The sequence below is a fragment of the Protopterus annectens genome, chromosome 13.part0 (assembly GCF_019279795.1).
Source record: "Protopterus annectens isolate FY-2018-M chromosome 13.part0, PAN1.0, whole genome shotgun sequence".
Taxonomy (NCBI): Eukaryota; Metazoa; Chordata; order Ceratodontiformes; family Protopteridae; genus Protopterus; species Protopterus annectens.
In genome coordinates this window covers 663,399,330-663,425,768 of record NC_056747.1, presented here as the reverse complement: position 1 = coordinate 663,425,768, position 26,439 = coordinate 663,399,330, and the positions used below count along the sequence as shown (strand labels likewise).

The following is a 26,439-nucleotide window of genomic DNA, read 5'->3' as shown; positions in this document are numbered from 1 at the left end:
TACTAACTCTGTGACTGTGGTATCTCATTTTCTGTATTCCAAGGTACAGTGCTGTCTGAAATGCTATATAAGAATAGCAGGGGTGGTGGTGGGTGGACAGTTCCCATGTTGGGGGTGCAGAAAGGCAGAGCCCTCCTGCAGACATGGTTGAGAAGTGGAAGTGTGAGTTTCAAAATTTGCTTTTCTATTTGAATTTTTAGTTTATTTTTTTAAAGTGCCAGGACTAACGCTGTTGAACTTCACCTTTCTGATCATGCACCTGTGGAACAGGCTACTGGCATATCCCTTTTCTCCTCTTTTAGGATAGATTCTGAAGTTCCAGAATCTTTTTTGCTTGATTTGGCCTCACACTGGCCTGCAAAACTTGTCAATAGTTTATCCCTCGGTATATTTCACCACAAACCGTGTCTTTTATTCCTGTATATCCTGTTAATTTATGTTTACTGCAATACATACTGAACCAAATTATATAGTAACATATTTTAGAAGAATGTAGGGGGGATTCAGAGAAATGATGATACCACTACGGGGATTTTGTTGACAAGCTGTAGTACCGCTACAGAGATAAAAAAAAAATTGAGACACGCAAGAATGGCATAGACCAAAAGCTTACTAGCAACTCATTTGCATTTCTCTAAACTGAACACAGTGCAGTTAGGAGTAACTGAACTTGTCTTCCCCAACCAACCCATGTGCTCTTGCACAAGCACCTACAAACACAGATATAACATGAAGTACCATTCCATTTGCAGCATGGCCATAAAAAAGTTCAAGCTGAACATTAAGATTTGTGCAGTTTGGAGATGATCACAAAGTCTACCAGCTCTTGTTTCTGCTTCAGCAGCAGTGTAAAACAGATGTGTACCATTCCAAGCATTTATTTTAAAGAATGGGGGTTTCTTAATCTTTGTCATCTTCAGAAGCTTTTTAACTGTTACAGAAGACTGCCTTTTCTTTAGAACTAAAGTTGGGAAATCTACGTAAACAACCACTATATCTCCACATACTGGTGCACATTTAACCTTAAACCTGTACAGTAATCTTGTTACATTGCTACAGGTTTTAAAGTTTTATCAACACAGAGCAAAGCTTACTCTACAGTCTATACCTGTTTTCTTCACATGATGTGATGACGTCTGTCCACTGTGAAGGACAGCTTAGATTTATCCACAGTTATTTCCATAAATGCAAATTATTAATTTCTCACATTTATAGTTGCGTACTTCATTCCATATCTAACACCCCAGATCCCAGGAATATCCAGAAATCTGTAATTATTTAGCCTGGAGCACCTTTCAGAATCATCAGTTCTTTCCTTGTTAGTATCATAGTCAGTTTGCAATACTTTAAACATCTATCCACAAACATGTACTCTCAGACCTCAGTCATATTATGCACATGATTAAAACCCTCCATAGGGCACAAATGCATTGATACTTGTAATAAATAAAACCCAAACTGCGTAGCAGTAATAGTGTTACTGATTTGGCTAGGGTTTGTGGTGATGTTTAAGTGGCAGGTCTGCTTGTACCATATTATGTCCCAGGGTTTGATTAACTAGAATATGAAGGAATGTAGGGCACTGAGATGCCGAATGTCCATTTTTAGAAAAATGCCTTCATTCTCAGAGCTTGATAGACTGGTTAATGCACATGCAGGATATTCACATATGCTGAAGGTTGCCCTGACATATCAGGTAAAGTCAGAGGTACAGCCCAAATGTTGAAATTCAGTAGCTGCAATTTGGCTGCCTCATTCCATGATGATGGTGTTGGTATCCAAGGAGGAAGGCATGGGTAACAGCTACCGCATGACTTACACTAGCTAGGTGACAGGAGTACCACAGCCTGCTGGGTGTAAATTCCTAAGAGATCCAGCGCTATTCTGGACACTGTGTAGGTATGTTAGCGTGCATATATTATGCGTGCTTTACTGCACTGCATGCAGGTGCTGACAAAACTAGGTGTAAGGACTCCATTGCTATTACTGACCACTAATGATGGTCTCTGAAAATGGTGGATGACTGTCAAAGTAGGTAGGAGAATGGCAGTGAATAGAAAGAAGCTGATGTGTCATCTCAACCTCATGGAAAAATAGGGAAAAAAGAAAGTTGATGATGATGACTGTCTTGGATGTCCTTCAAGGATGCATCTGCAGTCATAACATATGAGTTGTCCTGCCTCAGGCAGCCCTTCGGTCGGCCGGATTCCAAAGTCTGGGTCTGGCCTCGGCTGATGTCGCACTTTCCCCGACGTCAGAGCGTCTGGGGTATAAAAGCATCAGCCGACGCCATTTTCCTCAGTCTTTCTTGCCGCGCGGTGCCCGAAGCAGAAGCTGTTCACAAGTGCCGGTCGGTCAGACCCAGAGATTTCAGCTACCGAAGACTTCGAAAAAAGCTAAGTACCCCGTTGGGGACTCTTTCTAGGTGTAAGGACTCCATTGCTATTACTGACCACTAATGATGGTCTCTGAAAATGGTGGATGACTGTCAAAGTAGGTAGGAGAATGGCAGTGAATAGAAAGAAGCTGATGTGTCATCTCAACCTCATGGAAAAATAGGGAAAAAAGAAAGTTGATGATGATGACTGTCTTGGTTCTCACTAGCAGTATGTCAGTGGGGTGTGCTGTGGTGGAATAAATTAATGAATTGAGAAGTACAGGAGATAAGACCAGATAGTGGGATCACAAAGGAGTTAGATGTCATGTGCAGACCTGTAAATAAAATTCCACACAAATATTTATAATAAGTAAACACACCAAGACAATAAGATGGAAAAATGAAAGCAGATTGGTGCACTCATTTTGTTTATTTATATGTGTGTATTTTGTAGTAATTTCTTAACTAGGCAGATGTGATCACATAACAGTTTTTTGGGTATGACCTGAGAAAGACAAACACAAGCTCATGCAGAGGTCCAGAGTGACATATGGTGGATAATGATGAGAACTAGCAGAACAGGAATCGGTACAGTCTATGCAGCTAAGAAGTAATGTTAGAGCAGCACAAAGATAAAACCATGAAATCACATTTGGTAGCAGCATATAAATAAAACTCAGATTAATACACCTTAAAAAGTGAAGAGTACTTTGTAAGCACATGATGAAATTCTGCAGTTTTCCCAGTATGCTATCCAGTAGTTGTAGCACCCTTTGATTTCAGGCAGCAAATTTGAGGCATTTACAGTGAGGCATTTAACACGTGTGCCTTGTACTCTGAAAAAGAATGAAGGCTATGGAATGACAGAGTGGAGATATCATTCCTTAGTCAAGTAATAATTACATAAAATGGTACATTTCTCAGAGTCAAGTCTGTGAGTGGTCATGAAAATTGAGATTTGATAGGCAGAGGACAGAGAGAATATGTAATAATTTACTGCTGTACAGTAAAGTATTGTGGGGTATTAGCTGATCTATAACAATTTAGAGATCAAGGTGAAGGAAAGATGGAGCTGGGAATGGTAATGCAGCTGTTCTTGGCGAGGGCTGTGCAGTAGTGGTTATGACATGGGTTTAGCAGAGCAAAACTGTACTACTGAATGATGCTGGTGCATACTGTTTAGTATTATGTGAAGAAAACATGCTCATTAAAGTTACCAAGAAGCTGTAGCATTCATAGTCACCATAAAGAATGGCTAGTCCTTTCCATGACAAGGGGAGATGAGAGGGAGAGCATGTAGGCATATATCAAGTGACATGAAATGTTATAATGGATGTTGTTAGGGTAATTGATAAAGGTCAGACTAGAATTCCCCCATGAAGCAAGGTACAGCAGTTGAGAACTCTATAAACTGCCTTGGTAAAAGGGGCTGTACCCTCCCCAAGAGTGCAGTAGAAGTAGATGGAAGTAGGAGTTAAGTAGATATCCTCCGTGTGTTGTAGGAAGAGTAAAAGAGGAAAGTAGATATCCTCTGTGTGTTGTAGGAAGAGTAAAAGGGTAAGTAGATGTCATCCATGTGTTGTAGGAAGGGTAAAAGGGGTAAGTAGATATCCTCCTTGTGTTGCAGAAAGGGTAAAAGGGGTAATAAATCTCCTCCGTGTGTTGCAGGAAGGGTAAAAGGGGTAACAGATGTCCTCCGTTTGTTGTAGAAAGGATAAAAGGGGTAAGTAGATATCCTCTATGTGTTGTAGAAAGGGTAAAAGGGGTAAGGTGATATCCTCTGTGTGTTGTAGAAAGGGTAAAAGGGGTAAGTAGATATCCTCCATGTGTTATAGAAAGGGTAAAATGGGTAAGTAGATATGTGTGTTATAGAAAGGGTAAAATGGGTAAGTAGATATCCCTGTGTTGTAGGAAGGGCAACAGGGGTAAGTAGACATCCTTCATATGTTGTAGGAAGTGTAAAAGGGGTAAGTAGATATCCTCCGTGTGTTGTAGAAAGGGTAGGTAAAATGGGTAAGTAGATATCCTCCATGTGTTGTAGGAAAAGTAAAAGGGGTAAGTAGATAGCCTTCGTGTGTTGTAGGAAGGGTAAACGGGTAAGTAGATATCCTCTGTGTGTTGTAGGAAGGGTAAAACAGTAAGTAAATATCCTCTGTGTGTTGTAGGAAGGGTAAAAGGGTAAGTAGATGTCATCCATGTGTTGTAGAAAGGGTAAAAGGGGCAAGTAGATATCCTCCGTGTGTTGTGGGAAGGGTAAAAGGGTAAGTAGATATCCTCTGTGTGTTCTAGTAAGGGTAAAAGGGATAAGTAGATATCCTCTGCATGTTGTAGGAAGGGTAAAAGGGGTAAATAGATATCCTATGTGTGTTGTAGGAAGGGTAAAAGGGGGGAGGGAGAAGTAATAGCCTTATGGGTAGAGTGTAGATAGTGTAAGCAAGTACTGAAGGTTGGGTAGATAGGGCAGCAGCACAATGGTGTACAACAGCAGACAGCAAGAGAAGAGCAGTGCAGGACAGTAAGTGATTATCTGTAGGTATGAGATGTAATGAGGAAATGTGTAGGTTGTACATTGAAGTGAGAAGAGTGGGAAAGATGATGATTCCAAGCAGGAAACCAACTGTTGAAAGAGTTGCAGTGTGGCTGAATCTTATAGCAGCTCCAGTACAAGGCTAGAGGTAAAGAGAAGCAAAGAGAACAGTCTTAAGTGTGGAAATGCATTTAGAGAGGGATTCACTGAAATGTGAAATGTCCTTTTACTTTGAGGTACAGTGACCTTAGATTTGACTGGAGTGCAGGGCTTTGCCGTGCATGAAATGCAACAACTTTAATTTCACTGACATTTATTTATTTATTTATTTACAGGTTCACGTGGAATATGAAATAATGAAAGCAGTATGTTAGAACTCTGGTAAAAAAAAATGTGTGACAGGAGAAATGTTTGAGTGCTAGACACTAGACAAGGAGGACAAGAGCACTGAAGGATTGTTGGAAACGTTTCCAAGAGAAGGGACAGCTAGTAACAGAGGCAAAACAAACAGAATAGAAGGAAATGGGGAGGATATCGTAATGAAGATATGTGAGTTACAGGGAATTGCAGGATGGGATTATTAAGTACATGAATCAAAGACAGGCTGCATGGAAGGAGCAGAACATGAAACAGACATTTGTTTGCCCACATTTTGAGATGACTTCTACACAGTATTGCAGGCATCCTTTAGAGATCTTGTCAAATTACGTGTGTTCATATGAAATGAAAGTTCCATCTGTTAAGAGTGTGATTGAGTTGCCCTCATCTCAGTGAAAAACAATGCTCTCTCCCAACCCTGTTCCATGATAGTGTGTGCTGCATATAATCTAGGAGTTAAAAGAGATCTGCATGCCTGTTTAACCTAATAGCATTATTGATTGGGTCCCCCCTCCAGACAAAAAGTTGTTGATCACTCTGCAGCTGACGTGTTTAATGTCCCAACTCCCTAGGTGCACAAACATGCTGTGTGATTACATCACAGGATGCCCACAGTTTGTCTTAGTATTTGACAGAGTCCAAGAATGTTAACACAGGGACAGTCATCCATATGATTGCTGCACAAGGGTTTGTCCCCTATAGAAAATGTCTGTTTTACGATGTTTGTAATGTCAGGTGGAGATGAGACATTTTTAAGGGTTGAGTTGTTCAGTGAGTTAATCACTTGTTTAAACAAGATACAGTTTATCATGGTGGATCCACTACATCTTGTTCCTTTGTTTGTGACTCTGAATTTTTTTTCATCGTACAGAATTGTTAAGAAAATCGTCTGCCTTACCCTTTTGCTCCGCACTAGCAGGCAGACACTGAAGCATCTAGTTTCAGATACCTCACAGAGAGGAGAGCAGCTACTGTTTACTTGATTTCTTGCCCCTAGCTGACCTTCTGTTAACTTGGAACACTTGTTAGACTCAGGGTGCTGGCAGCATTGAAGTGCAGTTTGTCCCTTTCCCTTCTCCAGTACGCTGGCCTAGAAAATAAGTGTTGAAAGATTGTGACATAGCTACAAAACTAGTAGAAGTTGATTTAAGGTTTTGTGTTTGGTAAGCTTCTTTAAACATCTTCGGTGAGAACTGATCAAGTGTGTTGTTAGTGAATGCTGACAGTGGTTCCAGAAAGGCACAGTTTGTAATTCTTAAGTGCTAATTGCTAAGAAACTGTAAACAATGCTGAGAAATGCAATGCAGTGTATTTCCCTGTATGTGTCTGCTCTCCTTTTTATGGTGTTTGTCATCACTCTACAGTCTGTCCTAAAATAAAATTTGTAAAAGTCTCACATTTTTTTCTGTGATTTGCTTAAAAACAAAGTACTACAAAAAGCCAGCAGAACACATTATTTTTCAGGCTGCTGATTTTCTTCAGTACTCTAAAAGTAAGCATGTTTGTGTAGACTTACTCACAGCATGTCTGTTTTTTCCACTTTTTGACAACTTCCCCTTCCTAGGCACTATACTGCCACCACCACCACCACCACCACCACACACATATTTCTTTGCAACACTTTACATCAGTTATTGGCATGTCTTTTTCTTTGGAATCTGAAGTCTTGCATTGCACATAGCAAATTTCTTCAGTAGCAACTCAGATAATAAAATGTACTACAGCAAGGGTATCTCAGGCGAGTCTTTTACATGTAATCAAGTCATCCTAAGCTCGAAAGGAGCATGCCTCAATGTTCATGTTTACTGTGGCAGTGCTTAAAGTTGCTATCTAAAACTAGTCACAAGTCAATCTCTCATATAAGTAAACGGAAAAGACTGTTTATCCAAGTTTTGACTTGTATTGCCCTCTAGCGGATATGTAGCATGAGTATTCTCTCAAAAGATGCAGTTTTAGATTTGGCACTATAAAGATGGCAACACCATGTCCAATTGAAATCTCAGAAAGGTAATCCACAAGCTTGCAAATGACTACAGTGACAGAATATATGTAACAATGATAACCCCAATTATGTAACAGATCTAGGTTACCAGAGGGCTAGATGCAAGGCACAAGACTAAGCAGCTAAAGAGGTGCCCTGTTGCTTGTGTGGGGGGAGGGGGGGGTGCTACAGATGAACAAGCATAGTATTAGAACCCCAAAGAATGGTTAGTGTCACTAGTGTGTGCTCAGCCTGTCATTATGCAAAGTTTAGTCACGCAGAAGTGGGATCATTGTATCATGCCCATGTGGCTCATAGGTTTACCTTTGTTTTGTCACACAATGATATGTGCGATCGTGTTGATGTCCTTCATGGATGCATCTGCAGTCATAACAGCTGGGTTGTCCTGTCGTCAGGCAGCCCGTCAGTCGGCCGGATTCCAAAGTCCGGGTCCGGCTTCGGCTGATGTCGCTCTCCATCCGACGTCATCTCTGTTGGACTTCGGGTATAAAGGCATCAGCCGACGCCATTTTCCTCAGTCTTTCTTGCCGCGTGGCGCCCGAAGCAGAAGCTGTTCGCAAGTGCCGGTCGGTCGGATCCAGAGATTTTTACTACTTCGAAGACTTCTAAAGCTAAGTACCCCGTTGGGGACTCTTTCTTGCCTCAGCCGATGTCAGAAAAAGTTAATAATTGTTTAACCTGTGGGAAACAAATACCTCATAAAGATTTCCATTCTTACTGTCTGCCTTGTTTAGGCCCAGCCCACGACGTAGCAGCCTGTTCGGCCTGTGCTTCCTTCAACCGACGAACGCTTAGGCGTCGGTCGGAGTTTGCGGAACAGTTTTTCGGTTCTGACTTTGCTTACATTATGTCGCCGGAACCTCCGACTACACTTTCTGCCAAAAACGCAAAGAAAAGACCGACACTCGCGGTCCGCGGTTTCGGCTGAAACCACGCTTAAGCAAACCGCGAGTGTCTCGGTTTCGGCCGAAACCGAGAAAACTGATCTAGGTACAGACGAACCTATCTCTACACTTGAGGCCCCTGCTACAATTCTTGAATCGGCCTCTGAAACTTTACCCACTGACTTATCAGACACCATTCCCTGGATGTCTCTACCCCAGCACGTGGTGCTGCTAGGCCTCCAGCAGCCATGTCCATTAAGGCCTTCGCCAGGGCTAAAGCAGCCAAGTCTACCAAATCAGTGCCTGTTAAACCACCCTCATCCAGGCCCTCTTCTAGTTCCCAAATGCTCACCTTGGCAGAAGATTTGATTTCTTTAATTAGAGGATCTCAACCTCACCCAGACAGGGCCTCTCAGCCCCAGATAAGAGACCTAGGGCAGAGCCCCCTGAGCCAGTGTCCTCTGATGATTCTGCAGATGAATCAGACATTACTGACCTGCCAGAGGCTCCTTTCTCTAATTTTGAGGATTCTGATGCTGAAGAATCCATTCCAGCTGCTTCCTCCAGAAGAATTCTCCTTCGGGAAACCTTGCATGCCATGCAGAGCAGTTCCAATGGCAGCAACAAGAATTCTCAGACTCGGAAAAGACTTAGAACTTTTCTGCACCTTCCACAACACAGGCCCTTAGCTATACCTCCTGTTCTTTCTGTGGTAGATGGCGCTTTTAATGATGTCTGCTCTGCTCCAGACTCATTACCCCAGCCCCTGCCAAACCAGACAGATTTTACAGGGTGCCTGACACTCATCACCACCTTTACAAGGCCCCCCTTGCAGACCCAGAAACTATATCCCAGGGTCCCAAGGCAGTTGCTGCGACCATAGCTAAAAACCCTACTCCTTCTGAAAGGGAAGCAAGGGCATTAGACAGATGGGGTAAAAAAAGTATACACTTCAGCTACTCTCTCAGCTAGAGCTTTAAACTGCCAGTTTCACATGATTCAATACCAAGAGTTTATGCTTGATCAGTTAACTAAAAAAATTAACCACTGATGAAGCTCTTGACAAGAAATATGTATTAGAAATGGTAAATAACATACAACAGGTTAGTAACCATTCCTTAAAATGTGGCTATGATGCACTGGAGGCTTCATTTAGATCAGCCATGACTGGCACAGTGATAAGAAGGCATGCATGGCTAAAGGAGCAAGCTCTACCAGATCATGTTAAAGCTAAATTGTTAGATGCTCCTATGGATAAGACAAGTTTGTTTGGTGCACCTGCACAGCAGGTTATGAAGAAAATGGAGGAGAAGGCAAAATCAGTTCAAACTGTTAAAGATTTCCTGCAGGTTCAACACCCAAGGTTTAGCAGGAACTGGCCTGCCAAGAATTGGTCCTTTCCTGACTCCACAAGATTTCAAAGGGGCAGGAATAGACGTTCCAGAGGCAGAAACCAAACCAGAGGAAGTGCCTACAGAGGACGACAGTGGCAAGGTAACAACAGAGGCACAGACGCAGCCACTGCCTCTTCTTCAACACAGCCACAGTGACTTACTCCTAAAACCGCCTACCAGGGAGCAAATAGCAGCTCCACTAGGCGGAAGGTTAACTTTATTTGCAAAGAACTGGCACCACATAACAAAAGACAAGTGGATTCTGCAAATTATACATCAAGGTTACCGATTCCACTTCCACACTATACCAGTCAAAAGAGGAATGCCAAATCTACCTCCAAATCAAAAAACAGAAGCTTTACAACAGATAATGGAGTTAGCAAACATGAGAGCTGTAGAAAAAGTGCCTGCAGCAGAGCAAGGACAGCGGTTCTACTCCAGACTGTTCCTAGTCCCAAGAAAGGAAAAAGTTGGAGACCAATTCTCACCTGTCCACCTTGAATACATACATCATTGTCCCAAAATTCAAAATGCTGACCCTACAGCAACTTCTTCCCATGCTGGGCAAGGAGTGTTGGCTGGTAACTCTAGATCTCAAGGAGGCATACCTGCACGTCCCTATTCGACCAATCTGCAGAAGATACCTCAGATTTCTTGCAGGATCAGAGCACTATCAATTCTCAGCATTGCCTTTTGGCTTATCTACTGCCCAGAGTATTCACAAAATGCCTGGCATCAGTAACGATACTGCAGACTACAGGAATTCATATTTACCCATACCTGGACGACTGCCTGCTACAAGGGGACAACAAAAGCAAGTTGACAACAGATTTGCAAAGGGTCATTTACTTGCTACAAGCACTGGGATACACAGTCAATCTACAAAAGTCAAGACTGATACCATCCCAAACAAGGACATTCTTGGGAGCGGAATTGGACACAGTGAGACAAATGGCATTCCTAACTACAGAAAAACAAACAGAACTCCCTCTTTACTTCTTGTCACTAACAAAGCTGAACAAATTAACAGCAAGAAAAGTTCTGCAGGCCTTGGGCTTCATGGCATCATGCATAATTTTGGTTCCATTTGCCAGACTACATATGAGAAAACTACAGTGGTACCTCACGAATTTATGGTCCCAACACAGGCACAGCCTCGAAACAGAAATCCCACTAATTCCATGCTTAAAACAGGAGTTCCTATGGTGGGCCCAGACATGCCGGTCCAACCCAGGCCTTCCCTTTCACAGATGTCAAGCAAGCCAGAGCATTACAACAGATGCTTCAGACCTAGGATGGGGGCACACATGCTGGACAAATGCGTGCAAGGATTGTGGACTCAGGATCAACTTCACCTGCACATCAACCTAAAAAGAAATGCTGGCTGTAAAACTGGCTATCCAAAGGTTCAGACCATTTCTCAAAGAGGCCAGCTGTTGATAAGGACAGACAACACCACAGTCATGTGGTACATCAACAAACAGGGAGGCACTCATTCATGTGTTATAGAAAGGGTAAAATGGGTAAGTAGATATGTGTGTTATAGAAAGGGTAAAATGGGTAAGTAGATATCCCTGTGTTGTAGGAAGGGCAACAGGGGTAAGTAGACATCCTTCATATGTTGTAGGAAGTGTAAAAGGGGTAAGTAGATATCCTCCGTGTGTTGTAGAAAGGGTAGGTAAAATGGGTAAGTAGATATCCTCCATGTGTTGTAGGAAAAGTAAAAGGGGTAAGTAGATAGCCTTAGGTGTTGTAGGAAGGAAGCAGGGTAAGTAGATATCCTCTGTGTGTTGTAGGAAGGGTAAAACAGTAAGTAAATATCCTCTGTGTGTTGTAGGAAGGGTAAAAGGGTAAGTAGATGTCATCCATGTGTTGTAGAAAGGGTAAAAGGGGCAAGTAGATATCCTCCGTGTGTTGTGGGAAGGGTAAAAGGGTAAGTAGATATCCTCTGTGTGTTCTAGTAAGGGTAAAAGGGATAAGTAGATATCCTCTGCATGTTGTAGGAAGGGTAAAAGGGGTAAATAGATATCCTATGTGTGTTGTAGGAAGGGTAAAAGGGGGGAGGGAGAAGTAATAGCCTTATGGGTAGAGTGTAGATAGTGTAAACAAGTACTGAAGGTTGGGTAGATAGGGCAGCAGCACAATGGTGTACAACAGCAGACAGCAAGAGAAGAGCAGTGCAGGACAGTAAGTGATTATCTGTAGGTATGAGATGTAATGAGAAATGTGTAGGTTGTACATTGAAGTGAGAAGAGTGGGAAAGATGATGATTCCAAGCAGGAAACCAACTGTTGAAAGAGTTGCAGTGTGGCTGAATCTTATAGCAGCTCCAGTACAAGGCTAGAGGTAAAGAGAAGCAAAGAGAACAGTCTTAAGTGTGGAAATGCATTTAGAGAGGGATTCACTGAAATGTGAAATGTCCTTTTACTTTGAGGTACAGTGACCTTAGATTTGACTGGAGTGCAGGGCTTTGCCGTGCATGAAATGCAACAACTTTAATTTCACTGACATTTATTTATTTATTTATTTACAGGTTCACGTGGAATATGAAATAATGAAAGCAGTATGTTAGAACTCTGGTAAAAAAAAATGTGTGACAGGAGAAATGTTTGAGTGCTAGACACTAGACAAGGAGGACAAGAGCACTGAAGGATTGTTGGAAACGTTTCCAAGAGAAGGGACAGCTAGTAACAGAGGCAAAACAAACAGAATAGAAGGAAATGGGGAGGATATCGTAATGAAGATATGTGAGTTACAGGGAATTGCAGGATGGGATTATTAAGTACATGAATCAAAGACAGGCTGCATGGAAGGAGCAGAACATGAAACAGACATTTGTTTGCCCACATTTTGAGATGACTTCTACACAGTATTGCAGGCATCCTTTAGAGATCTTGTCAAATTACGTGTGTTCATATGAAATGAAAGTTCCATCTGTTAAGAGTGTGATTGAGTTGCCCTCATCTCAGTGAAAAACAATGCTCTCTCCCAACCCTGTTCCATGATAGTGTGTGCTGCATATAATCTAGGAGTTAAAAGAGATCTGCATGCCTGTTTAACCTAATAGCATTATTGATTGGGTCCCCCCTCCAGACAAAAAGTTGTTGATCACTCTGCAGCTGACGTGTTTAATGTCCCAACTCCCTAGGTGCACAAACATGCTGTGATTACATCACAGGATGCCCACAGTTTGTCTTAGTATTTGACAGAGTCCAAGAATGTTAACACAGGGACAGTCATCCATATGATTGCTGCACAAGGGTTTGTCCCCTATAGAAAATGTCTGTTTTACGATGTTTGTAATGTCAGGTGGAGATGAGACATTTTTAAGGGTTGAGTTGTTCAGTGAGTTAATCACTTGTTTAAACAAGATACAGTTTATCATGGTGGATCCACTACATCTTGTTCCTTTGTTTGTGACTCTGAATTTTTTTTCGTCGTACAGAATTGTTAAGAAAATCGTCTGCCTTACCCTTTTGCTCCGCACTAGCAGGCAGACACTGAAGCATCTAGTTTCAGATACCTCACAGAGAGGAGAGCAGCTACTGTTTACTTGATTTCTTGCCCCTAGCTGACCTTCTGTTAACTTGGAACACTTGTTAGACTCAGGGTGCTGGCAGCATTGAAGTGCAGTTTGTCCCTTTCCCTTCTCCAGTACGCTGGCCTAGAAAATAAGTGTTGAAAGATTGTGACATAGTTACAAAACTAGTAGAAGTTGATTTAAGGTTTTGTGTTTGGTAAGCTTCTTTAAACATCTTCGGTGAGAACTGATCAAGTGTGTTGTTAGTGAATGCTGACAGTGGTTCCAGAAAGGCACAGTTTGTAATTCTTAAGTGCTAATTGCTAAGAAACTGTAAACAATGCTGAGAAATGCAATGCAGTGTATTTCCCTGTATGTGTCTGCTCTCCTTTTTATGGTGTTTGTCATCACTCTACAGTCTGTCCTAAAATAAAATTTGTAAAAGTCTCACATTTTTTTCTGTGATTTGCTTAAAAACAAAGTACTACAAAAAGCCAGCAGAACACATTATTTTTCAGGCTGCTGATTTTCTTCAGTACTCTAAAAGTAAGCATGTTTGTGTAGACTTACTCACAGCATGTCTGTTTTTTCCACTTTTTGACAACTTCCCCTTCCTAGGCACTATACTGCCACCACCACCACCACCACCACCACACACATATTTCTTTGCAACACTTTACATCAGTTATTGGCATGTCTTTTTCTTTGGAATCTGAAGTCTTGCATTGCACATAGCAAATTTCTTCAGTAGCAACTCAGATAATAAAATGTACTACAGCAAGGGTATCTCAGGCGAGTCTTTTACATGTAATCAAGTCATCCTAAGCTCGAAAGGAGCATGCCTCAATGTTCATGTTTACTGTGGCAGTGCTTAAAGTTGCTATCTAAAACTAGTCACAAGTCAATCTCTCATATAAGTAAACGGAAAAGACTGTTTATCCAAGTTTTGACTTGTATTGCCCTCTAGTGGATATGTAGCATGAGTATTCTCTCAAAAGATGCAGTTTTAGATTTGGCACTATAAAGATGGCAACACCATGTCCAATTGAAATCTCAGAAAGGTAATCCACAAGCTTGCAAATGACTACAGTGACAGAATATATGTAACAATGATAACCCCAATTATGTAACAGATCTAGGTTACCAGAGGGCTAGATGCAAGGCACAAGACTAAGCAGCTAAAGAGGTGCCCTGTTGCTTGTGTGGGGGGAGGGGGGGTGCTACAGATGAACAAGCATAGTATTAGAACCCCAAAGAATGGTTAGTGTCACTAGTGTGTGCTCAGCCTGTCATTATGCAAAGTTTAGTCACATGAAGTGGGATCATTGTATCATGCCCATGTGGCTCATAGGTTTACCTTTGTTTTGTCACACAATGATATGTGCGATCGTGTTGTTGTGCGACCCGTATTACCAAAATACGGAGAACTTCGAAGGATCATATGATGAAAATGGTTTGCTGGAAAGCCATTTCCAACATTTGATCCATGTGTTTGAATGGCAAAAAAAAAGCATTCGTTATTTGCCATTCAAACACATGGTGAATCGGCACTGTTGTATTTTGCAGCCATACTTTCGGCGTTACGCACGTCGGACACATGGCAACCAACAATTCAAAGGTAAACCAGCTCATATGGTAGCTAGGAAGTGGCACAATGTCTGGAAGTTGATGTAGAACTTTTGGACCTTTGCATAAGAATCTATGGTAGGCGAAGCCAGGATTTTTCATATGTTCCATAATGCAATACATTTCATTAAAAAAATAAGATTCGTGGTACATTGTTAAATCACATTACTACTTTTGCACTGGAAAAATTAAAATAATAAATGATTAAATAACGTTGTCGAAAAACTGCATCAGCTTTCACAGCTGAACACTATACAAGTATTTTATCTTGCCCTCAACAACCTCACATCTCTAAATACACTGATTCCAAGACTGTGCAACCTGGGGGGGGGGGGTCCATTCCCAATAGTCTCTCTCAGAATACTTGCCACTACTGTTGCACGTGTGCACTGTTACACACATGCTGTATCCATCCTCTAAAGCCATGTCTGTCAGGTATGTACATAGCCTGTGTCTGTTCCAGAGCCCACGCATACTCCCATGTGCCATCCCTAAACCACACTGTAGCAAAGTACACTAGGCTTTAGGTTGTTAGTGTTTCATATGCAGTGTTAGAATGAATCAGTCAAATGTAATTGCTGCATTTGTCTTTCTTTATGTCTTTTCAGATCCTAACATTCATTTTGCATACCATTGTAAGAGGATTCATACACTCAGCAGTTGGAGGCATTTATGCTGCAGTGTGAGTATTAAATAACTTAAAAAAAAATCTTAATTCGCATCTGTTTAAAATCACAAGCTAATGTTTATTGTATAGATATGTGTGCAGACTAAAAGTATGGAAAGCTTAAAGTGAAAATGTAGCGAACAGTAAGATCACAATGCCTTTTACACAGAAACTCCATATGTTGGCTAGAGTGGAAGTGACAGGAACAAGCATAGTGTTCCTGTTTCCAAGCTGGAGAAGTTTGCAAACCCTGCCTATTCAGTGGTTGGAAAGTTAGTGGTAATACATATACTGAAGTAGCATACCAAATATAAGTGATACTAGTCTTATTATATGCATGCCAAATCACCCATGCATTAAATATGTTTAGCAGTGGTCAAACCCCTGAGAAAGCATAATCAAAGGAGAAAAGGATATGAAGAAGATTCGTTGATTGGGATACGCATGGCTCAGTAGCACAAAACATTTATTTAAAAAGAAAAATGAGACAGAGGTCCACTTTGATATTTATGAAGACCTAGGAAAGTTGGTATACATGTTAAAACTGGGATCAGCTACGCAAGCCAGAAACACTCCTTATCTTGTACCAGTTCTGTGACGTTGCCTTGATTCACCCAAACTTTAGTCGCAAAAGTAGCTCATATTGTACAAGTTGATGTATTGACAATCTCTGGTTACTGGTACACGAGCTCATGCCTAAAATGTGCCAGTTAGCCATTATTAAAAGATTGTTCTTCTACTGGGACGGGCAACTACTAAATATATCCATGTGGTGGGTACCACCCACTCACCTCCATCCCTCCTTACATTATTATTTTCAGCCCAAGATCACACCTCAGAGAAATAGAAATCACTGACAGGTGGTGTGAGACCTATCTTCCTGTTTCTCAGGGAGGCTACAAGTTTGGACCACACATGAAGCACATGAGAGAAACAACATCTCACTAATGGTATGTTTTCACTGAAAGATGACAGCTGAAGACTAAAGCTTACATGCTTGAGCAGCTGTGATACAAGCTCAGGTGATCCAAGTAGCAGACCTTAATCCCTCTGTTTTCTACAGTCTGAAGGAGCAAATCTTACCTCTGCATGATGCCATCTTTGAGGTTTTTCTAGCTAAGTTACTGATTCTAGAGCTCACAAATGCTGTAATTCTGTTCTTTATTTAAAAATATAGTGCAAGAACCAATATATATTTTTTTTATTTTCCTGGAATTCTAAACTACACGTACTGTGCTATGATGTGCCATATCAATAACCACTAGAGTTGTTTACAGTCTGAACTTTTAGTTATGTACTTACCATAACTTTGGATGTATGGGATCCATCTCGCCTACATTCATAACTGATGGGTTCGGAGCCGATCCGTCGGCTCCGACTCAGCCACTATACACTAGAACAAAGTCTCTCATTGGCTGGGCTACCCCTTATCCCATAATGCACCACGCCTGCTTCCCCAGATCTTGTTTGTTCACTTTCATACATACATACATACATACAGGTACAGAACACATACCAATAACTGTAACCAACCAGAGCCCTTCCAGAGGAGAGCTTAGCAAGATCAATATTTCCTCCAAATCCAAAAGGTAGGGGGAAGGAGGGTGGGTATGTATGAATGTAAGCGAGATGGATCCCATACATCCAAAGTTATGGTAAGTACATAACTAAAAGATGTAATGGGATCCTATCTCGCCTACATTCATGACTGATGGGACAGCGTCCCTAGCACCTAAAAACCCCGGGTGGCTCACTGGAACACACTCCTGAGAACTGCGGAACCAAATGAAGCTCTGCCTCGGGAAGCCACATCAACCTTGTAATGGGAAATGAAGGTGTGCGGAGAAGACAAAGTAGCAGCCGCACAAATATCATCTATTGAAACTTTGGAGTGAAAAGCTACAGAGGTGGCCATAGCCCTGGTAGAATGAGCTCTGAGTGGGAAAGGCAACTCTCTGCCTGACTGGGAATAAATGAAAGAGATGCAATCCTTAATCCATTTGGCAATGGTGGTTTTGGCAACTGGTAGACCTAACCTATTCTCCGCAAAGGACACAAACAGTTGATCAGATTTTCATGTCTGAGTGGTCCTATCTAAGTAAAAACGCAGTTGCCTGTGAACATCCAACTGGTGGAAGGTATATTCTGCTCTATTAGAGAAATTTGGAAAGAAAACTGGGAGCTCCAATGATTGCTGAATGCATAGAGGGGATGCTACCTTAGGCAAAAAGGATGGATTCAATCTAAGGGAAACTCTGTCTTTGTGAAAAATCAAATAAGGAGGAGAAGAACAGAGAGCCTGAAGCTCCAAAACACGCTTAGCAGAAGTTATTGCCACTAGAAAGGCAGTTTTCCACTACAGGAATTTTATATCACAAGTGGCTGCTGGCTCAAAGGGGTGGGCAGTTAAAGAGGCCAGAACCAAATTCAAGTCCCAAGGGGGCACAGGATGAGCCATAGGAGGCCTGAGGAGCCAGGCTCCCTTAAGAAAGGACTTGCAAAGTCTGTTAGCCATTAAAGAAGGCTCTGTACCAACATGAAAATTAGATATAGCCGCCAGTTGAACTTTAAGTGTGGAGACTGAAGAGCATGAATGAAACAATGAAGCTAGAAATTCCAAGACCTGCGGAACTGGGGCCATAAGAGGATCAATGCCTCGCTGCTGGGCCCAACAAACAAACCTTTTCCATTTGCTGGAATACAGCTTAACGGTAGACGGCTTGTGGGAAGAAGACAAGATGTGCATCACTTCCGAAGAAAGAGAAAGATCTCTAACTAAGGATGGAAGTGGAGTAACCAAGCAGCCAGTCGCAACGACCGGAGGGACGGATGAGAGTGTCCCGACTGATTGGACAACAGATCCGGCACTGGGTCCAGAATCCAGGGGCCCTGTACTGCATACTTCTGAAGGAATGGGAACCAAACCTGATGGGGCCAATGTGGGGCGACCAAAATCATGTGGCACCCGACATGAAGAGCCTTCTGAATCACCCTCGGGAGAAGGGGAATCGGGGGGAAGGCATAAAGCAGACCCGGGGGCCAATTGTGGGCTAGAGCGTCCCTGGGAGACTGGCCCTGAGAGGGTGTCAGAGTGAAGAACTCTCTGCACTTCGCATTGTTGGGGCTGGCGAACAAGTCGCAACAAGGGAGACCCCATTTGGCGAAGATCTGCGCAGCCACTCTGTTGTTGAGGGACCACTCGTGGGGCAACAGGAGAGTCCTGCTGAGCCTGTCTGCAATCACATTGGCTTTTCCCGGAATGTGCGTGGCTACTAAGAAACATCGAGAGGCTATGGCCCAGCGCCATACTCTCATGGCCTCCCTGCAGAGGGGATAGGGCCTGGTTCCGCCCTGCTTGTTTATGTGCCAAACTACCGACATGTTGTCGGATAGAATCGCAATAGTACCTTGGGGGAGAGCATGATGAAGTGCCTGTAAAACCAGAAGCACCGCTCTCATTTCCAGGATATTGATGTGAAGGCGCGCCTCGCAATCCTGCCAAGTGCCTTGGACAGATCTGTCCAGATAATGACCCCCCCACCCTATCTGGGAGGCGTCCATGGTCACTGTGGCAACAGGGGGCTGAAGGGCGAAAGGACGCCCCCGGTCCAGGTTGGACCGACATAGCCACCAATGGAGGTCCCGACGACAACTGTCCGTAATCAGAACTAGGTGGTTCAGAGGAAGTTCTTGGTATGACCATTGAACCGATAATAGCCATTGCAGCACCCGCATGTGCAGCCTGGCTAATGGTACTAGGAGGATAGTTGCAGCCATCGAGCCCAATAACTGAAGAATCTGTCTGGCAGGAACACGAGATTTGGGTAACAAATTTAGAACTTGTGACTGCAGAACCTGAATTCTCTCTGATGGCAAAAATGCCCGCATCCTTTTTGTGTCTAACTCTGTGCCTATAAAGGTGATACGCTGAGATGGCCGCAGCACAGATTTTTTCCAATTGAAAGTGATTCCTAGCGAGAGACCCAAGGTTACTGTGGCCCTCAGCGCTCGAATAAGTAGATGCTTGGAGGTGGCAGTGAGGAGCCAGTCGTCGAAATAGGGAAACACTTGGAATCCTAGACTTCTCAAGTGAGCTGTCACCACTGCCAGACACTTGGTAAACACCCTGGGGGCTGTGGTGAGACCAAAGGGCAGTGCACGAAACTGGAAATGACTGGTTCCTAGGTGGAAGCGTAAATGACCCCTGGACTCTTGACGTATCAAAATGTGATAGTAAGTGTCCTTGAGGTCTATGGAGCACATCCAGACATCTTTCTCCAATAACGGGAGAATGGACTGAAGGGTGACCATCCGGAACTTGGACTTCTTCACAAAATGATTTAAAGAGCTTAGGTCCAAAATGGGCCTTACGTCCCCTGTCTTTTTTGGCACCAAAAATAATCTTGAGTAAGTTCCTGATCCGATCTGGTCGGCGGGGACGGGCTGGATGACCCCTTTGCTTAGCAGCTTTGAAACTTCTACGGCTGCCAGATCCCATTGACTGGGTGGCACGTCCAGGATTCTCCTTGTAGGAGGAGGGGGCTTGAAAAAGGGGATGAGGTAGCCTCCGGTTACAATGCGAAGCACCCACTGATCCTTGGTTATCGATTCCCAAGCCTGTGGGTGTTTCTCAAAATGACCCCCGACCGGCTCCGGAGAAGCACAGCCGGGCAACATCCTAGGGATGTTGAGGGTAGGAGGAATCACGAAAGGAGTCGCGGTCTCCAGAGTTACGGGGGCCTCTGCCACCTCTAGGGTGGCGTCTTCCTGAATCCCCCCCCTGCCTCTGGAGGGGGGATCACTCGGTGGAGTAGAGAAGAACTTTTGGGATTTCCTGAACCACATTTTCCCTCCTCTCTGGGCCTTGGGATAAGGTCTAGAGGGAGCGGAAAAATGGGCCCCAACGGCAGTCAAGGTCTTGCCCTCCTGCTCGCACCAAGTAAGTGTGTCCTTCACCTTGGGTGCAAACAAAGAAGACCCATCAAAGGGGGCATCAGCGAAGGAAGACTTAAAGGCCTCCGCGAATGGACACAAGCGTAACCAGGGTTGTCTCCTAAGAGCCACTCCTGTGCCCGCTGCTCTACTCGCCCCTTCGGCTGCATAGGAAATGAGCCTCATGGACGAGTTGACAATAGAAGATAGGGTAGTCATCTGGGCGCCTACGGTCTGTGCTAACACCTCAGGAAGGTTACCAGCAAGGGACTCTCCTAACTCCTTGAGGAGGTCCCTTTGGAGCCTTGTAAAATGATAGAGATAGTTCAGTGACCGCAGAGTAAAGGTCGCTGAAGAAAGGGTATGCTTCCCGTACCTATCCATGCTCCTAGAATCCTTATTAGGAGGATGAATAGACGTTGACGCCTCTGCCACGTCCTGCTGAGTGGCAGATGCCACCACCATAGCATCAACTGCAACACCCTTAGTGAGGAATTCCTTCTGGGGAGGGGCTGAAAGAAACTTATTGGGCCTGGCAGGTACCGGTTCCACCATATCAGGATGTTCCCACACCCTCCGAGAGATTAGAGCCAATAACTCGTCGAAGGGTGGAGACACCCAGGAGGAGGAGGGTTGGGCCCCGAAGGCCTTGAGGAAAACTGACTCCTCAGCGGTAGGGACTTTGGATTGCCAATCACCTCTCTGTCTCAAGATCTCAAGGATATCCGAGAAGGAGACGTCATCCGAGGATGATTTAGGGGACCCCTCCGCATCATCGAGGTCAGTATCTGAAGTGACGGATTCATCTTGGGAATCAACGTGCTACCTCTTACACAGTTTCTTCCTTGGGGGTTCATCCGAAGCAGATTCAGAAGGACCCCCTCGGAAGAAGGGAACCCTCCAAGGGGGTATCCTCAGGCCCTGGGGCCCCACTGTCGTGGGAAAGAATGTCTCCAGAGGCACCAGTACCCAAAATTTGGGACGGTGAGGTAGAAACCTGCTGAACCGGCAAGGTCATGGCCAGCGCACTCCTCATGGCCTCAAAAGCAGGACCTCCAGACTCTGCAGAGGGCACTTGCTGAGAGACCACGGCGGTACCGGGAATACCTACGGCCGATGCTCCGAGGGGAAGACTTGGCATTGAAGAGGCGAGCTCCACAGTGTTGCCCTCGGCCTCCGCCGAGGAAGACCTGGTACCAAACCCTGACACCGAGGACAGGGTAGGAATGAAGGTCGGAGCAGAGAAACTCCGAGGGGGTCCCTGCTCCGACTGGACGATTCTGCTGTGTTCTACTTGCACCGACTCCAACGGGGTCAGAGGAGGAATCAGATGCATGGGATGTGGAATCGGCTCCGAAGCCGCGTGGGCTGGAGCCGAGATCATTTTAGTAAAAACTGGGGACTGGAACAGCCTCTGGATAACCCTATCCAAATCCGAATCCGACAACCTAGAGGATTTGGAGGAAACAGATTGGGGCCGAGAAGACTTCTGCCTCGGCTCCGATAAAGCAGGGGATTGGCTCTGAAAGGGTTCCAGCACTATCAGACCCGAGACCGGGACCATTTGCAACAGTGTCAGCGCCGAAGGAGGCTCCGGAGCTGAGGGGAAGAGTCTGAGCTGCACACCTCCAACGGCTCCGAGACCAAAAGAGCCGAAGTAGGTGATTGACCTCTCGATGCACTAACCTGCGGCTCCGACACCAATGGAGCCGAGGGAAGAAGCACCGAGGCAGACCCTTCAGCCATTGGCTCCGAAGCCATTGGAGCCGAGGAAGAAGAAGTCGACCCTTGTTTCTTAGCTGTCGGGTCCGACGGACTGGTCGGAGCCGACGATCTATGCTTCTTGGGTGTCGGGCCCAACGGACTGGTCGGAGCCGACGATCTCTTCTTTTTAGAAGCTGGAGATGAAGCCAAAGCTTCCTCAAATGAAGGCTTAATCAGACCTCTAAGTATCAGCTTGTTTTTTCTCTCCTGGAGAACTCTGGAGGAAAAAGCGTGACACACACTGCAAGTATCCTGTAAATGTTTAGGCCCTAAACAGTACACGCAGACAGCATGGCTGTCTGTAATAGACATTTTATAACTACATTTAGCACACTTTTTGAACCCTGATTTTTGCTCCTTAGACATTTTCAGTAGAAAAAACAGGTAACTGATAGCTAGAAAAAAGCAGTAACTAATGTATGGGCTAAAACCCTCTAACTTAAACGGGCTTAGCCCGACACAACAGGTCAAAAACACAGAGAAAGGAACTACGTGGGCAAAAGCCCTCTAACTTAAACGGGCTTAGCCCGAAAACTATTTCAGTCACACAACAAGAAAAATTAGATAAACATACAATAAGGGCAAAGGCCCTCTAACTTAAATGGGCCTTGCCCAGTACACTAGTAGCGCGAAAAAGAATAAAATTTAATTTTACACCAAACTGACCACAAACGCTCACAAAGCTGTTTAAATTCTGACAGAAACCCTAGTCCAAAAAGACCAAAAGGTCAAGAAAAAAACACTTAGCTCCAGCCAAGTCGAGACCACGTCTGGCTTGAAAAGCGGCAAACGAGATCTGGAGAAGCAGGCGTGGTGCATTATGGGATAAGGGGTAGCCCAGCCAATGAGAGACTTTGTTCTAGTGTATAGTGGCCGAGTCGGAGCCGACGGATCGGCTCCGAACCCATCAGTTATGAATGTAGGCGAGATAGGATCCCATTACATCTAATGATTTGAGTACTCTTCCCATGATGCTTTGCACCAGTAGAATACCAGGTACAAGCATACATAATTTTGCATTTCACGTTGGCCAGAATGTCACTTACTGTCATACCCTATGCAAAGGTCAGGGGGGGACCATGCAAAGTTTGAAACACCCAGTCTAAAAATCCAGCAGCTGTAACATTCTAAGTCACCTTTCAGATTACCAGATACTGAAAATACTTTTCTGACATTTCAGTTTATTGAAATCAAAGGTGCCTGTCTCTAGGTTCATAGGCAGGTACTAGGCTATTGGCCCTAGGGCCTATATAAGCCTTGCCAAACGGTACCCTGGCTTTTGCCACCCAAGAAAATTATTTTCCTGTGCCCCTGTCAAGCAGAGCCGCAGAAGTGATCCCTGGGGTGAATTTCCTATCTCTCATCCAATCATCAAGATTTTTGTTGAAGAGTGCTAATGAGGAGCTTTGTTTGATATAGATAGGTAGTTTGTCCAGAGTATGGGAAGTCTCTGGGACAGGAATCTATCCCTCCGGCATATTCTGTTTGTTGTGGTGACAAGGTTTATGTCCCTACAGTGTGTAGCTCGGAGGGATTGGGATTTCTTTAAGTGGAGCATGTCCAGCAGCTCTGGGTTTGACATAGCTTTGTATGTTAGGCAGAGATCGCCTCTGAGTAGGCAATATGTGACAAGAGTAAAGCTGGAGTTTTTTGAGACGGTCTGTGTAGGGCATCTATTTGAGGCCGGTAATCCTCTTTGTGAGGTATTTCTGTGGCCTTTCCAGTTGTTGTAGATGTCTTGTGAGGTACATACCAAAAGGGGTCTTGTACTCTATAATGGGTCTAATGAGTGATGAGTAGAGGAGAACAATTACCTATTTTTCCTGGATGAGAAACCTTTTGTGATGAGGTGTGCCACGTAGAAAGATTTCCTGACTATTGTGCCGATGTGATTATCAAAGGAGAGACTACTGTCCACCTGTGTCCCAAGGTCTCATCACACTTTCGGTGTTATTGCCAGCATTTCAATATGCTGTTGTGTACACTGAATAAGCAAGGCATACATCAGTTGGATAGCTACCACTATTTGCACATGATACATAAATCGTAGCCCTAGCCTCTGTTACAGTTGGTATGTCATTCTGGTAATGGAGGAAGGAAATCCAGCTTTGTGTTTATAATGAACATGAACAAGGAATGCACTGTTCAGCTAGTAATTTGTGTGTACTCTTTGATTTTGTTTTAGATACCCTTCCACGCAGTTTGGCAGCTTGACAGGCATGCAGTCTCTCGTCAGTGCACTCTTTGCACTTCTGCAGCAGCCACTTTTCCTGGCAATGATGGGACCACTGAAACGTGATCCTTTCTGGGTAAGTTTAGGGGTAAAAGCAACACTGAACTGTTCATTTCTAGGTACATTTTGGGGTAAAAGTATCATTGAAATGTTACTTTTTTGCTAAGTTTAGGTGTTGGCACATTTCTAAAATATTATCCTTTTTTGGATTTGGGGGAGGGTTAGCACAAAAGGATTTCTTCTGTGCAGTTAAGAACATTATCATTAGAGCAGAGACACTGTCTCACAGGTAAGCACAACCTATAACCCCATAGAACATGTACTCCAATGTCATGAACATTATCATTAGAGCACAAACACTGCCACACAGGTGAGCACAACTTACAATGCCGTAGGGCATGTACTACAATATTTGTAGACATAGAACATGTACTCCAATACTTGTAGACTCCAGAGGTTTACAGTCCTTTTTAAGGATGGCAGCACTTTCAAATAAATTTTCAGTGCTTTGTATTATTTATTTCAGCTTTCAAATTCTTTGCATGTTTTGCACGTATTCTGCATTGTGGGATTGTAGATGCCAACTAAATACAATAACCAGTACTATAAGTCAACCTCTCTCATCATCTTGATGTGGTTCCTGGAGTAGAATTATGTATTTTCCCTTATATTCTTATTTTTTCAGAAACTCTTGGAAGCACTGTGTACTGTAGACAGACCTTAAAAGTAGAAATCTGAGATGGTACACACTATGGTATCTGGTATACAGAAAATGAGAAATTTAACATTGGAGGCTGTTTTTTTTTGATGGGTCATATAGTTGTGTTTACCCTCTTCATCAATTATCATTTGGAATATTTTTCTGAGAAAATTCCATGCTCCAGGGCATGTGCATTCAGCACTGGCACATGTCATGATGTCGCACACTGACTAAAGAGTGCCTAACTTCTGATCTCACCATTTTTTGTGCTGCTTACACAGTTTTATTTGTGTTCCTGAACTTAATCTGTGAAACGTTCCAGCATTCATTGCCTGTATACAGATTTGCACTGTGTCCCAGCAAATTACTAGTCAAGTACTGCTGCAGCACTATCATTAGAATTTTGGGAAAGAAAAGAAGTGAGGAAATGAAGTGCCATATTTAACATTGTTTAACTTTGCCACCTGCAGTCACTGGAGATAGAGAAGCTTATGGCCTATTTACTGCCAGTAAGATGGCATTGTTTGCAAGCTCCTTGAGTAGTGACTAATGGGAGGGTTCATACTGCAGTGCCAAGCCTCAGCTGAAGCAGCTTCACAAGGACTGAAGCTCAGAGGGTAGGCCAAAGCCTAGCCCTCCTGACGGTAAGTCAGTTTCTAGGATCTACCACAGTTGCTCAAGTCCCAGCTATTTGCAGACTGCAGTTTTGCATTTAGGTACTCGAGCGTGTTACAGGTCACACAGGCTGCCACTTTCATTCAGTCTCAAATACATGTTCCAGTAAGGTGTGGCAGCTCAAACACATATCTGATTTCCATAAAGGTAAGTGTGTCAGCCATGGTGGGGAGTAGAAGGGAGTGGGAGTTTAGATTTTTAAGTTTAGGCAGTGATCAGGAGGAGAACTTAGGTTTAGGGACTGGGAAGAAAATACATGTTTAGGGAGGGGAAGAGAAGTTTACGGGGAGTGACTGGGAAATTTAGTTTTAGAGAGTGGGGTGGGTTTGAGTAAGGGAGTAACTGGGGAATTTAGGTTTAGGGACCCGGAGAGAAATTTAAGTTTAGGGAGTGAGAGGAGAGCTTAAGGGTTAAGGAGTAATCAGGGAATTTAGATTTAGTGACTGAGAGACAGAGAGAATTTTAGGGTTAATGAGCAAGGATTCAGGTTAGAGACCATGTAGTAGTTTTAGGGTTAAATTTATGGCTGTGGGAGGGCTATGTGATTAACTACAAGTTGGTTAATGTCGGCCCAGGTTATTGGGAAGTAGGTCACTTGCTATTTAGACCAAGTGACAATGAGCAAGTGCAGTGGAAGCTATGCACTTCCAGTATCCCTTAATTTCTGGTATCATCTTTCAGATCCCCAGGTGCTGACCTTGTTCTGAACTAGCAAAGATTTGAGCCTATAACAGAAGTTTTGTTTGGGATAACTAGAAAT

General features: G+C 43.7%; 1 protein-coding gene across 3 annotated transcripts in view; it reads left to right on the top strand.

The window, feature by feature from the left end:
* SLC43A2 (solute carrier family 43 member 2) overlaps positions 1 to 26,439 on the top strand; it is a 293,798-nt gene that overhangs the window by 242,999 nt on the left and 24,360 nt on the right. For all 3 annotated transcript variants that reach the window (XM_044054351.1, XM_044054352.1, XM_044054350.1), the window contains 2 exons: positions 15,317 to 15,390; positions 24,257 to 24,380. In XM_044054351.1, the coding sequence (XP_043910286.1) occupies positions 15,317 to 15,390; positions 24,257 to 24,380 (198 nt within the window). The remainder of the gene's footprint in view (positions 1 to 15,316; positions 15,391 to 24,256; positions 24,381 to 26,439) is intronic.